This window comes from Coenobita brevimanus, chromosome 76 (assembly GCF_032717465.1).
Source record: "Coenobita brevimanus isolate Jiangsu-jjx chromosome 76, ASM3271746v2, whole genome shotgun sequence".
Classification (NCBI taxonomy): domain Eukaryota; kingdom Metazoa; phylum Arthropoda; class Malacostraca; order Decapoda; family Coenobitidae; genus Coenobita; species Coenobita brevimanus.
Genome location: NC_137029.1, coordinates 16,702,396 through 16,718,480, shown reverse-complemented (window position 1 = coordinate 16,718,480; position 16,085 = coordinate 16,702,396). Strand labels below are relative to the sequence as shown.

Genomic DNA, 16,085 nt, shown 5'->3' with positions numbered 1-16,085 from the left:
AGCAGTGGTGTAATGGTGCTGCCTCTAAAATGACATTCTCCATCAGCCATCAGCTTACAACCAAAGACTCTACTCGTCTGGTCGAGGGCTCAGCATGCGGATAGCCTGCTCGGTGGATTTTTTTTTTTTTTTTTTTAATGAGACTTCAACTTAAAATACTTTCTCACGTAGTCCAGACATTAATTGTTATGCCTGGCAGGAGTCAGAGTAGTTTTTGTAATAATACTTGTCATTTTTAATTTACAATATATTCTTAACCTTCAGGAAAGTGACATCTCACAATAGCCTACTGCATTTTTTAATTCCTCCCACTCAGGCAATGGCCAGCTTAGTAGTGATCCTTGTCTCTTACGACGCTGGGCCGGAGTTAATCGCCTGGAACCAGAGAAGAACAGAGTAACCATTATGCTGTACACTTCCTCACTTTAGGTCCCGACAGGAACACCACCAACAACATCAAAATAAAGAACATCGCTGCTCCATTCTGCCACTCAAAGACAACACACAACTGCATGCACGGCCTCTTAATATCCACCTTCTCAATTCTACTTCTCTTATGAGGACAGGGTCCACCTGGCTAGGCTGAGATGTGGGCATTATCCAGCCCTCGTATGCCTGTCCAGGATGCAACACAGCACCTCCTACTATTAAGTGCATTATGGAAGACTGCATTGTGCACAATCGCCTGCGCCAACAACACAACATACACTCCTTGAGAGCTCTGTGGGAAAACCCGGTCTCGGCCGTGGTCTTCTTTAGGGACTCGGGACTGTTCGGCCAGACTGCCTAGGGAACAACTACCACTACTAAAAAATAAAGAACAATTATAAAGATCATCATCATCAACATTATCATCATCGTCGTCGTTGTCGTCAGCAGGAGCATTCCAACATTTGCATGAAGAGGGAAGATCATGAGGACAATCTTCTATTTTTTTTTTTTTAATCAGTGGAGAAAGAAAGTCTAAAGTACAGTCAACTCTTCTCCCTGACAATGCAGTAGGAAAAGAGATTATTTTTGCGGCAGCACTGCTTAGCGATGAGGCTGCCACATCCCACTTCAAAGTGGCTGGTACTTCTACCCTCAGCTCCCTCATCCCTTAATAGACACTACAACATGCAGGGAATGTGTGTGTAATATACTTTTTTCCCCTCGCGCAAGCAATAGTACCAATGCTGCGACTAATGATGATGATATTACTGCTGCTGACGTTACAACAACAATATAAACCAATAGTAACAACAACAAAAATTAATAATAATAATAATTATTATTATTATTATTATTATTATTATTATTATTATTATTATTAATCATTACTAATATTATTACTATTATTAATACTATTGATATTATTATTATTAGTTATTATTATTATTATTATTATTATTATTATTATTATTATTATTATAACGATAATAACAACAGAAAACTTCATCATCATCATCATCATCCTCACTTTGATAAATTGAGCGACTGCCTTAAAAATCAAGTAACTTTACCCTTACATGACCTTGAACATTGCCACCAAATTTGGTCCTGATCGAATGATATTATGTAAGTGTACTTTATCATGTGACCTTGACCTTTGACCTACAGTTCTCCAAAAGAGCAGATCAACCAATTGGGTAACCCTCAGTCATTTACCCGAGTCTGGTCCAAACCGGATTAAAACTGTTTTAACTTTTTTTTTTTCTTTTTTTTCACAGACATAGCCTACAGACACGGCTGGAATGTTGACACTGTCTTGCGACGTTGGCCTTAGACTGACTTTCCTCTAATCAGAAACCTTTAGCCCTCGCCATACACTCAGCCTTTCCAATAATTTTAGTCTAAGTCGGATCACAATGTCAGAACTGTCCTTGCCTTGTTATCTTGACCATTGATCGTTTCCTGCAACACTTACATTTAATCAGTTTTTCTCAAAATCGAATTGTTTGCCCTCGCCTTACGTATACCCTATCCACCAAGTTTGGCCCAGATCATACAAAAACCGATTAAAAATTACCTTCATGTGACTTTGGCGTTTGACCTATTTTTCTCAGTAAAGATTGGGCAACCCCGTTCCTTGGCTGGCCCTGTCCTTCCACCAAGTTTGGTATGAATTAGATCAAATGTAGACCTTGTCCTGTGACCCTGAACTCCTTTTTTCTCTCAAAATAGGCCTCTTTCGTTGCTGCCTTACTCTCAACACTCCCCCCAGACTTACTTTAAACCGGATAAAAAATGGTACAGTTGATTTTGCTATGGGATCTGTACTTTCGACCTATTGTTCTTAACTAATGAAGAAAAAAGAAAAAAAGAAAATAAGCAAGTCATCTCTTTCGGGTATCCTAAATCCTTGCACCAAGTTTAGTTGAATCGAATGAAAACATTTTGAATTATACTGTTAAATCACACACACACACACACACACACACACACACACACACACACACACACACACACACACACACACACACACACACACACACACACACACACACACACACACACACGTTCAAAGTACCACCTCACTTTCGCCTTCAGTGATTTGGTGTAATCATCACTATCACCACAATCATCATCATCATGACAGGAGAACTGCACATAGTGGAAGACCTTCAGTGTAACCAAAAAAACCCACTTTGGAAGTCTCATTCAAATCTTTTCCTGTTTCTGGTCATTTATATTTTAGAGGGGGTGCTGACCTCCACAAGAATCACTGGGGGGAGAGGGGAGATCACGTTTCCTAAATATCGAACAACGGATGAGAGTCCACTGTACAACATGTTCGAAGATATCAAAGCCGTATACGCCCTCCTTTCAAGATTCCTTAGAATTTTTTATTTGGTGTGAGGGGTTGAGCATCCTAAAAATTACGATTGGAAAATTGTACCTACTGGAACACCTTCAGAGTAACCAGAAGAACTCACCTGGGAAGTTTCTCCTATTACTGATAGTTTTTATTTTCGGTAGGGGGTGACCACCCAAGAATAATTGAGGGGGGGAGGGAGTGGCGCTCCCCGAATATCGCATCATGGATCAGAGTCCATTGCACAACTTGTACTAAGATATCAAATCCATATCTGCCTACCTTTCACCGAAAAATCATGGTTGGAAACTTGTATTTAGTGGAAGACCTTCCTAGTAACCCAACCATTTCACCATGGAAGTTTCATTCAAGTCCATCAAATAGCCTGGGAGAAGATGAAGCACACACACACACAAACACACACACACACACACACACACACACACACACACACACACACACACACACACACACACACACACACACACTAACTCAAAGCTGTTCTTCTGATACAGAAGACGACAGCTGCAATGTTCACCAGTATGGTGTGTTTCTCATTGTCTTTGGTGCCAAAGTGTGATTGTGCAGACCATTTCAACATCCACACACTTTGCCACACAGTCATGTCAAGTCTGGGTTTGCTGGGAGAACTCTATTTTGGTTGTGCCTCCGTTGTCTACTCTCCTCTCTGGGCAGGTTCTAAGCTTTATCATTTGCAGCAGATGGCTCGCCGTTGTTTTTTGTCCAAGTCATTGGTTTCAATATCTTTGGTATGATGCTGCATTTTTTCAGAGGTGTACTTATGTGATCTTTATATCTCTTCTTCTGTTCTCTTGGGTTGCTATGTGCTGTAGAGAGTTGGTCATACAGAACCTCGTGGGGAAGGCAGTGTTCAGGTATGCGGAGTACGCGTTTGACCCATCTCAGCTGTTTCTTAGCCAGCATGGTTTCTATGCTGATTGACTTGGCTCACTGGAGAAGTTGTGAGTGAGGGACTTTATCCTCCCATGTGAGTCCTAGGATGCACTGTAAGCATTGGTTGTGAAACGAGTCAAGCTGTTTGATGTGATGCTGGTAGGCAGTCTAGGATTCAGCACTATACGAGTAAGAGGGTGGAGAGGCATACAACCGGATATATTGATTCTCAAATTAGTGCTTTCAAAGACTCTGGATATGAGACGTCAAAAAGAGGCTGAGGAATAGCTGATTTGTGCAAGGACTTCTGCATCGATGTTATGTTAATCTGTGAGCCCACTTCCAAGTTAGGTAAAATTCTCCAGTTGTTTTATATTCTCGCCATTTATCCGAAATGCAAGAGGCCCTGCTGGTTATTTCTCTGGGTTATTATTTTTGATTTATTTACATTTATTTGGAGCCCTATTGCATGGTAAATGTTGGAGACGATAGTGAGACTCTTGTAGAGTTTCTGGAGTATGTGCAAGGACAGCACAGTCATCAGCATATTGTATCTCTAGGAAATGAACAATTCCAGTCTTCGATTGTGCTTGAAGATGTCTAAGATAAAATAATCAGTTTATCGCCTAGATGTAATTTTAATTCCATCATTAAGGTTCATTAATTGGTGATTTAAAAGGGTGACTGCAGTGAGATAGATGTTGAAAATGACAGGAGTCAGGACACATCCTTACTTTACTCTCACACCCACGTTAACCGGTTCAGATTTGCTCCCACTGATGGACACGCTTCCGTAGTGAATGGCAGGTATTTTTGTGATCAAGTGTATGTTACTCTGCACACCTCTGTGCCAGTGGGGCCTGTCACGTTTTACCTAGAAAGTGTGAAGATTTAGCGAGGGGGATTAATAATTTTCTCAACTGCAGTAGCAAGCAGCAGTGTGAATTTGTACAGTTCCAGACTTTCGTTGATCTGAAACCAAACAGAATTCTCCATTCATCACAAACTATCACTATGCAGTGGAGTAAACAAGGTCTTGGAGCAGTGGGAAACCCTGCAATTGCTTTTCTCTGACATGTGGTTGTCAGAAAAGCTAGTTGCAACAGAACTTGTACTTCAGAATCTACATGACCTTCCTTCAAACGGTACTACATGTTTCTTGGTTGGTTTCCTCGGAAGTTTACCAGTTTCAACAAATACTTTGTCAGACAGAGCAGTTACCACAGTACTACAGAAGAAAGTATGCCATCGTTTTAAAGACCTGCTCACAGACATCTTATGTAGGAATAATATTATAGGAATCCCTATGGACAGGGAAGAGAATAAATGTTGCAAGTAAACGCAACAGATGCTAATGAACATCAAATAGATACTTGTACAGTACACTACAACACACACAGTTCTAACTTTGGTTTTGTCTGTGTCCTTGAGCTTTTACTTACTATTCTCAAAATTTGTTCCCTTCGTCCATGCCGTACCCTTAACCCTTCCATCAGTTTTGATGCAAATCTGATTAACATTTTTTAAACTGACCTTACCATGAGAGCCTGACATCCGACCTATAGTTCCCAAACACAATTGGCCAACACCCTGGCTGACTCTCATCCCTTTCACCAAATATGGTTCACCCTTAAAGCCTAGCACTGAATCTGGTGTGCTGCATACTGTACACGGGAATATTTGCAAAACTGCTTGTTTTCAAACCATCATATCTCAGTAACAAATAAACCTCAAAATATTCAACAATCATTCGTCTCTCCACTGTATGTGTCCGTAGGCGTCTAAGTGAATGAATTGTGGAGCAAGGAGGTAAAGAACAAAGGTCTCTTTTGGGGTAGCGGCGAGGCTGCGTTTCAATGAGCAGGCAAGTCTATGGCTACTGAGGGTTGTCTGTACAGGCTGGGTCAGGCCGGGCATGACATGGGTGCCTGCTGTCATTCGCCTATTCCAACTACGCTTTCTCCATTTTCTGTTTACATGTAATGCACTTATTTTTCTAAATTCTTACTTCACTACACGAATGGCACTCACTTCCAAATGGTTATTATAGTCAAAGCACATTTTATCTGTACTGTTGTTCTGTTTATCCACCTTAATCCCGTAAGAGGTGGCCACAAACAAATCACCTCCATGTCGCCCTGTCCCCCACCAGTCACTACCCTGCTTCCAGCTCACACACCCCCGTCTCTCATATACCTCCCCACTCCATCCCTCCATCTCATCCTTGGCCTCCTCCTCCTCCCTCTCCCCCCCCTTCCACCTCACTCGCATACACTCTCCTCGTCAGTCTCTCGCTCTCCATCCTCTCTATATGGCCAAATAATTTATGTATATGTGTATTGCACTTATTTTTCTAAAATCTTTCTTCACTCTATGAATGTCAGTCCTTACTTTCTTAATAACACTTATTCTTTACAATGAAATTTTCTTTATTTTCCTATTTCGCTAGGGCGACCAAGGCCTGTCACACTTCACGTGGTAACTTCCATCCTCAGGCGTCGTCTCCCACTCGACAATGATGACACTGTCACCTTTAGTTCCTCCCCGATCACACGTTCACTCAATCCTTGTATGAATGGGTGGCTTGGCAGGGGTGGACGTGGTAGGGGGTGGGTGGACAGCAGCGGTGGCGAGCGAATCAAACGATGGGGAATCAAAACTCATTTTTAGCCCTTTCTTGGTACTTCATGGACTGACAGTGCCATCAGTCCGCATCCCCTGTGCTCGTGTGACGCCTTAAAATCAGTTTAAAGATGAACCTTCGACCCTGAACGTATGAATGGAGAGTGAAAAATTGAATGCAAGGGTGTAGTGGATTGCAGAGAGAGAGAGAGAGAGAAAGAGAGAGAGAGAGTTCGGGGAGTTGAAAGGATATGAAAATTCGCACTGAAGGACGGTGATTTGTCGTGGGGAGTGCTGTCCGCTTTTGTTTAGGATTTTAGTGCCAGAATGTCCTGTTGGTGCGACGTCAGGGAGTAGTTAGGCGGAGTTAAGATACAACAAACAACTTGCAGTAAATTATGGCAGGATGACAGCATGCGGCCATGAAGACGACAGTGATGAGGACAACAATGGTTAATTAGGACTCGTAACTTGATTAGATTTTCCTGGTTAATATCTTTCTGCCTCTGGGCCCCTCGTGCCATCCATCCTAAGCACGTATTAATTTGCTGTATCTTACTCCTCATCCCCACCCACCTACTTTCTGACTAAATGAACTCCAACTCTTATTTCTCTCTCTCTCTCTCTATCTCTATCTCTCTCTCTCTCTCTCTCTCTCTCTCTGCTTTTGATTTACCACTTCTTTATGCCCTCTCTCGATAATCCTTATTTCTCTGTTTTTCTTTACACTTTTATCTCTCTCCTTTTCCTTTGTCCTCATCCATCCCTCTACCATCTTTCCCGCCTAATTATCTCTTATAATTCTTTTTCGTCTTTTCCCTCCGTTTCACCCTTTTTGCCTCCTTCCTTTCATCCACATTTCACTTTTAATCTATTATTTTTCCCCTATCTGCCAATTTCTTCAGATATTCCATTTCTCTTCCTCTGTTTCCTGCTCCAGTTCCTTCGTTAGCTCTAGTCAATGAGATTCTCACTACCTATCTCTTGTCAGACACATTAATCCCGTAAGGAGTGGCCATAAACAAATCGCCCCCACGACGCTGTCCTCTTCCTTTTGTCTGCCTTCCCCCAGTTCACATTCCCCTCCCTCATAATTATATCTCCCCACTCCATCCCTCCATGCCATCCTTCATCTTCCCCTGCTCCTCCCTCTCTTCTTGCACATCACTCACAAACACACTTCTAGTCAGTCACTCATTCTCCATCTTCTCCACTTGGTCAAACCATCTCATAGTATTTCTCTTACCACGTTCAATCACTTTCACATCAATAAGATAATGCTCCCTTCCTCGTTTGTCTGTCTCTCCCACTGTCTTCACATGCTCCTCTAAAAAAACTCATTTCCTCTATTCTCACTCATGACTTGTGTTCTTCCAACACTGTCCAAGTTTCACTTCCATACGTTAGAGTGGGAGTCACTATACTGTCAGGCAGACTTTTTTACGTTCATCCTCACTGCCCTATTCCTTATCATTGCTTTCAATGAACCAGCAACCATTCTACTGTTTTGTACCGTTTCAAGCACTTCATCCTCGTACTTACCATCATTACTTATCACTCTACCTAAATACTTAAATGTACTTACTTTCTCCATTTTCTTACTGAGATTACTCCCCATAATTAGCCAAACCATATTAAATTGTTCGTATAAGCCGTATACTTATTGGCCTGCGAGGTTTCGTACCACCTCAGTCTTAATTCCTGTGGTACGGTGATATCTTTTTATATACCATTCTTGCTGCTACCAGACATTTCAGTCAGCTTACAAGATTAAACTCCCTGGCAGTGACGGGATCAGTAAAGGTCGTACTGAGTCACTCCAATAAAAAAAAATAATGAATAAATAAATAAACAAATAAATAAATAAATATCTCAAAAGCTTAATAAACTCCCCAGGAAATATGAAGAATTAATACAAACCTTAACAATTTACTGTATTTTGCATGTATCATTAATATCCTTATATATGCCATCGAACACTATACGTCTGTACGAAATACTCGTGTATGTGAATAACGCATTAGCAAATACTGACGTAGCATATTCACCATAAATTGCTAAGGAGGATGTGCTCAGAAGTTGAATATGCCAACGGGAATACGACTTGTTTCTTATTAGCTCCCTCGACAGTAGTCGAACGTGCATTCATTCACCTGTCCATATTCTCTATGTCTAGGTATTGATCTTACTCATCTTCTATTTCCCAACTACAAGCATGAGATTCTTTTTGTGATTCTGGTCACAACCAATATTCCCTATACATATCAGGTTTCGAGCTCTGTCAGTGAAATTATAAACGCATGGTTAGACAGCCAACATATCCTTAGGTTGTGACACGGTTTACAGGCATTGTAAAGGAACTACTGATCGCCATTGTATCTCAGGCATTCTTCTTTCTCCCTCCTATCTCGAAATGCGTCTTTAGTACCATCCTTCTTCCTCCCTTCCTACTCTCCCTCTCAGTGTCTGTGTGTCTGTCTGTCTTGATTTCATTGGCATGGATTGGATGGTTGTCATTACTGTGTCTGCTGGTCATAAGAATTACATTGCATCTGAAAATATGTTGGTGTGGTTCCACATTTTCAACTTTCTTAAGCTTGAATTGTGGAGAAGATTGCTTGTCTATGTTTTTTTTTTTTCTTTAATAAATCATCACAACCGACTGAGAGTTAACTTTTGAAGAGTAAAATACGATAGCACAGCACGCGAAATTGATCCATCGTCATCATCAACATTATCACTTGGGGATGGCAATAGCCTCACTCGCCCTCCTTCTCAACCCACATAGGTCCCTTCGTGCAACCCTCCAGGCAGCGACTCTTCCCCCTGTAAGTATCTCTCTGCATGAATAATCAACCTGGTTCAACCATGAGTTCCATTGCATTCCCCTAGGTCTCCTCCACCCCAGGCTAACTCCTTCGGATATCACCCCGTGAGCACGGTCAGTCTCAGGAAAACGTGCCACTTGCCCGTAAAACTGACACTGGTGCTGACATATTATGTGAATAATAGGCCTCAACTCATTCTTGCGAAGTAGTCGCTCATTATGCACCTATTCGTACCAGCATTATCACATGATCTTGCAAAAGCGCTTAGTACCACAGGAGTCAATTTGCTGCTTCAGGCCACTGTTTAGTGTCTATGTCTCACAGCCATAGAGTAAGACACGGAAGGCCTGTGCCATGAAGATCCGAATGTTTGTCCTATACAAATAACGGCAACGCCAAATACCCAAGTTAAGCGAATTCACAACCCTGTAGGACAGACCGAAGCAACAAGAAATCTCATCGTCTGACATACCATTGTTACTGATCACACTACCAAGATAAGTGAATCTTTCCAAGACTTCCACATTCTCGCCACATGCTTACACACACTGAATTGCATCATCCATCAAGCTACTAAATGCCTGAACCTTGGTCTTGGCCTAAGAGACCTTCAGTCTCAATGGCTTTGCATTCTTGTGAAACTCCATGTGAGCACTCGGTAGTATCTCCAGCAACTCCGCTAGGATTCTGCATCACCAGTAAAGTCAAGGCCAGTAGCCCTAAAATTGCCAATTGATACTCCACAATGACTTTGACTCACAGCGCGGCCAAGTACCCAATCCATGCATGTGTTGAAGATGGTGGGAGCAAGGACATTTCCCTGTTATATTCCAGTACTTACTGGGAAGAAGTCGGGTGTTCCTCCTTCACACTTGATATAGCGTTCTTAGTGTTTGAATAGAGGCCAGCAGTCAGTTGGATTATCCCTGCGGGGATCACACGGAGTCGCGTTAGTTCCCGTAATACCTTTTGATTTATTGAGTCAAACGCCTTCTTGAGATCCACATAAGTTACAAATAGACCTTGTCGATACTCAAGGCAGCATTCCACGAGAACTCGAAGAGGTAGAATATGGTCAACTGTAGACTTCTTGGATGTGAATCCGGATTACTCAGGCCTCTAAAGTTTTAGCAAATGGACACGAACATGCATCAGGAGACTGTGAGCAAGAACCTTGCCTGGTACACTGAGCAGTATAATGCCACGGTAGTTACAACAGTCATGCTGGTCTCCTTTCCCTTTCCATATTGGGATGACCAAACCCCTAATCCAGTCAGGAGTGATACCAGTCTGCCAAATGGCTTCGACGACTGCATGTAATGCTCTGATCATCTCTTCACCCTTAGCTTTGATTAGTTCCACCGGGATGCCACAAACTCCAACTGCTTGACCACTTTTCAACTTATCCACTGCCTTCTTGATTTCCTCTAGAGAGGGCACAGCATCATCAGCTGGAGGGACAACAGTCAATGGTTGTACATCAGCTGATGGAAGCTCTCCACTGAAAGGTTCAGCCATATACAGCTGCTCAAGCTACTCAGCCCAAAGAATCTTATACTCGTACTCACTCGTCATTGGTTCGAGCCGTCCATTTGCTGTCCAAGCAGAGTCAACCTGAGAGGCGGGTCTGAAATGAAGTTCTTCAGAGCTTGGTAAGCAGATCAAAGACCATTAGCATGAAAATGGCCTTTCCCCTCCTCAGCGATTCCCCTGACATACCTCTCCTTTTCCTCTTTCAACAAAGCTTGTGCCCATCAAGGCAGAAGTCTGTGCTGCTGCCAATCCCCAGCTGGTCTTGCATCTTGAGCTTCTCTCAGTTTTTATTTGTAGCTTTAGAGTGGCAACAACAAGTCTGTGATTAGTAGCAGAGAACTCTGCACTTCTGAAATCCTGCAGTTCTGAAGGATCCTCCGGTAAGCACTAACAAGGATGTGATCAAGCTCCTTTGCAATCCTTTTGGTACTGGAATACTAAGTCATGCAGGAAAGATCTGACTCCTGGAACCAGGATCCAGTTATTCCCAGCGTTGGACTTTGCAAAATCCAGAAAGTAAGGCTACTGGAATTCCTGGTTCCAGAGCCATGGGGACTTACACGTTCCTTGAAGCCTTCTCGGTCAGTACCAGTTACTGCATTGGAGTCACCCAGGACCCAAAGTGTATCTTGCAAGTGGCACTGATCCACAAGTGAGGCAAGTTTAGCAAAGAGCAGCTCCTTCTCCTCAAGATCACTCACCTCCTTTGGAGCATACATGGCAATAAGTGAGATGAAGCCCAATGAGTGCTTCAACCCCACCAGCATTATATGCTCATGAACCGGAGTAACTCTGTCGATACAAGAAACAAGGCGAGCAGCAATGTCCACAGTAACACCTCTAAGTTGAGCACCATCGTCACAGCCAAACCAGTGGTGTGTATAATCATAGCTATTGATCTCACCATGTCCAGGCCTCCTCACTTCAGGCAGTGCAGCTATGTCAACCCCCAATCGCCCTAACCCTCGTAACAACAAAGGCAGTGGATCATCCTTTGAAAGGCTTAGAATGTTCTAAGCCCCCCGCCAGGAGTGCCTTCCAAAGGCTAAATCTCCATGTGGTTCCACGGGTTCGTGTGTCCTCTTCGCTACCACAGCGTGAGTCAAAATCGGGACTGGGGCTAAGGGGTCTCCTCAGTCATCCAGCTGCTGGGGTCCTGTAGGCTTTACCCAGCAACCATCATAACTGGTGCCAGCAAAAGCCCGACCGTGCTGGCATCCAAGGAGGAACCCCCCCCCCTCCGGCAAAACTGGGTCAGGGTCAGATAGTACATGCTGACCCTGATTCCAGGAAGGGGATGCAAACCCCACCCAAACCTTATAAGTCATGGGAGGGCTCACCACCAACCTATGGACAGGGGCGTGGGATCCCTGACATGGACTCTTCTGGTTTGATTCCGAGTTTTCTTTCTCTTAGGTGGACTACCAACCAAGGCTAACGAGCTCCGTCTAACCTGCAAGTTGGCCCTTGGCTTGAAGCAACTCACCTGTCGCTTGGCAGGAGTTGGTTTTAGTCCTGCTGAATTAGTTGCCGACGATCCAACCTTGAGGCAGGTAGTACTGGATTACATGTTACCAGTAGCAGAACAGTGTCTGACCTGACACACTGATACATCGCAATCGTACCAACTGATTGATTTCTATGCAGACGATGGATGGCATTTGCATGCGCTGCACTATTTGTAGCTTGTTAAGGTTTCCAACAGTTATCAAATGACTCAAGCATTTTTTTTACAGTACAGTACAAAGTAATGGTTAAGTTGCTGTTTGTCCATTAATAAAGATATTGTTTCAGTTTACAACTGTTTGTCAGTGCTGTCATGTCATTTCTGCCAGTCATGTTACGTCATGTCATTACTGTTATGTCATGTTACTGCAATCATGGCATGTCCTATTAGTGCTGTTGTCCCGTCAGTATTGTTATGTTATGGGGGGAATGGCACGTCCTTATTTTCATGGACGCAAAAATACAATTCCTCTCATTGTTCACAGTGGCCGACTGTGTGTGTGTGTGTGTGTGTGTGTGTGTGTGTGTGTGTGTGTGTGTGTGTGTGTGTGTGTGTGTCTGTGTGTGTGTCTGTGTGTGTGCTCATCATCCAATGCCTCTTTCATTAACGTTTACCTACTTCTGTAGCTCTCAAACGCTTTACCAAAGGCAACTATTCCACCTAACCGATCCGTTATTGTACTAACTATATTAGAACCCAATTTGTACTTGATCCTATAACTGACGAAGACGTTTGTCTTCTCCATCTCGCTCTCTCTGTCCCACGACACTCGACCTGTCCTGAGCTCTCTCTCTCTCTCTCTCTCTCTCTCTCTCTCTCTCTCTCTCTCTCTCTCTCTCACACACACGCATTAGTTGACACTTCCTTGTCATAAATCCGACCTAAGCCCCTCTCACTTGACCCACCTTTCTTTGGCCTGACCCTCCTTTCCACACACACACACACACACACACACACACACACACACACACACACACACACACACATACACTAGAACTTGACTCTCCCTAAATTACTCCACTTAAGATGGACTAGATACGTAAAACTCATCCCAGACAATTTACCAATCAACAAATCTCCAGATCCAGATGGAATTTCTCCAGCTGTTTTGAAAAAGTGTTCCTCAGAACAAGCTCCTGTTGTAGCCAAATTAATCAGACTTTGCACACGTTCTTCTTCATTCCCTAATTCTTGGAAAGAAGCCAAACACACCCAGTTCCGGAGAAAGGAAGCTCCTATGACCTCTCTTTACAGGCTAAGAGCTATCACATCTTCTCTTTGTAAAGTATTTAATTAAACCTGATAAGCACATTATTAAACATCTTGAATCCAACATTTAAATACTGACAGATAAAATGGTTTTCGCCACGAAAGATCCACTGTTGATATTTTAAGTCATTTGAATCATATCATCCATCATCAGTCAATTGACCAACATGAAGAAACCCATGCAGTAGCCCTTGATATTTCTAAAGATTTTGACAGAGTGTGGCACCGTTCCCTGCTGTCCAAACTCCCTTGCTATGGCCTATCATTTTTTCTTCCACTGATTTCCTCATATCTCAGCGACAGAAAGGTAAAAGTAGACGATGTATCTTCCAGTTTCTACTTTCTACTCGATTAATGCTGGCGTGCCAAAAGGATCAGTCCTGGCCCCAACCCTATTGATAATTCATATTACTGATCTCTTATCTATCACCCATAATCCTATTCTCTCATGTGCAAATGACTCAGCACTTCACAGTTCCTTCACATTTAAACATCCATTCACAAAGTATATATATATATATATATACATATATATATATATATATATATATATATATAGTTTACTAATGGACAGACATTGCATGATTCCCATATTACCTGCAATGCTGCTAATTTTCCAATCTCTAAAAATATTGAAATTCTTGGTATTTCACTTAACAATACCCTCAGCTGGACCTCTCGTGTTATATCACCTGATAAAACAGCTTCTAAGAAAATTAAATTATTGTACAGAATCCGTAATTTTTTCACTGATGAGCAGTTAGCAACAATTTACGAGTCATGTGCGCTCTCGCCTGGAATATTGTTCACCCGTGTGGAGTGGATGTGATGAGGTTGCACTAAAACAACTGTACAAAATTCAGAACAAAGTTGTAACAATTACTGTTTACCTTGCAATTACAAATGAACAACCTTCCCTACAAATAAGAAGGAATGTTGCCTCCCTTGCAATATTTTACAGATACTTTTTTGGAAAATACTTGGACGAAGATGCATTCATTGTGCCACCTCTCCATGCCTTCCCTCGTGCTACACGGGCATCTGGTGGCGCTCATGACTGGACTGTCATACTACCAGTTTGCAGAACTTCTGCCTATCAGAATTCTTTTATTTTCCGAACTGCATCGTTTTGAAACTCACTTCTCCAGAATAATTTCCCCGCAAACTTCAACCTTGAGCAGTTCAAGTCAAACTGTTACAGATTTTTTGTGCATGGAGGACATCTGTAATCTGGTGTATGGACTATTTTTTAATTTGTTTTTTCTTCCCTCTTCATCTTCTGTTAAATACAAAAAAAAAGCATGAGAAAATGTATTTGTTTCTATGAAATTTATGGAAAAAAAACAGCATGAGAAAATGTATTTGTTTCTATGAAATTTATGGAGAAAAAAAAAAAAAACAGCATGAGAAAATGTATTTGTTTCTATGAAATTTATGGGGAAAAGCAGTTCCCCTTTTGACAGCATGACGAAATGACAGGACTAACAGGACATGACAATGACAACACTGACATGACATGACATCACTGACATGACATGACATACCACTGGCATGACGCAACATGACATCATAGCAGTAACATGGCGTAACATGTCATGACGGCATTGATATGACAGCACTGATAGATATTAATAAACTGAAAAACTTATCTTTACTAATTGATAAACAACAAATTAACCATTCATTGGTGACATGCAGTAAAAAAAAAAAACAGTAATGCGACAAAATGATTTGTTAATTGTAGATATTAACGATCCTGTGATAGCGTAGGTAATGCTATCCATTCAGAAATCAAACGATTTGTGTGATAACAATGGATCTATATCGCGCCTAGCTCTATCGATCTATAAGTGAAATAGGCCGTCAGAGCGTGACATTCATTTCTCACTTCATTCTCATCTTGCTCTCACATCATTTTAATCCCTCCCTCATCCAGCCACATTACTACTTCTTCAGTCCTCCTGCGATGTGCAGTTAATTTCCACTCCATTAATCGCACGACATCACTCTATTCAGTCCTCACCCAGTTCTCATCTCTTCCTTCATTTAGCTTTCTTCACGATCTCACCCAGCCTAGTCGTAAATCACCAGCAGCCATTCGCTGTCATTACCTCATCTTCAGTCCCAGGGTGACCTTTTTCTTATCTTACTCTCATCCTGTCCCTTTTCCTCACTGCATTACACCCCCACTTTACTGACTGTTCACCACCAACATACATCCTGCTGTCACCCTGCTCTCATCGTCACTTTGCCTCAAATTAACCCCGTCTATAATTAACCCTGCTTTCACCGTAACCGAATCCTGTCCAAGACCTCACCCTACCCAGTTTTTCACTCCACTTTCCTTAATCTCATCTTCATAACATCACATCACCCTGTTCTTCGCCCCACCTACTTATCTTCACAGAACTACTCCGACCTGTTCTTCACTCAGCTGTCCTTATCCTCACCCTCAAAACACCACCCCATCCTGATCTTCACTTCCTTTCATTCTCCACGACATAGGTTTATCCAGCTCACCCTCACAGCACCCACCTCCCCACCCATTTCTTCCTTCCATCTTCGAACCCTTTCCCTTACAACCCACTGTTCTTTACCTCAGCGTTACAGCCAACCT

At 42.4% G+C, this 16,085-nt stretch overlaps 1 protein-coding gene across 1 annotated transcript; it reads right to left on the bottom strand.

The window, feature by feature from the left end:
- Positions 1-10,278: 10,278 nt before the first annotated feature.
- Positions 10,279-10,677, bottom strand: LOC145408179 (uncharacterized). Its single transcript, XM_080278932.1, has one exon. The coding sequence runs from the start codon at positions 10,675-10,677 to the stop codon at positions 10,279-10,281; it is 399 nt and encodes a 132-aa protein (XP_080135058.1).
- Between the last annotated feature and the right edge of the window lie 5,408 nt (positions 10,678-16,085).

Coding starts and splice junctions, on each gene's coding strand:
- LOC145408179 (XM_080278932.1), bottom strand. CDS start 10,677: ATGGCTGAACCTTTCAGTGGAGAGCTTCCATCAGCTGATGTACAACCA.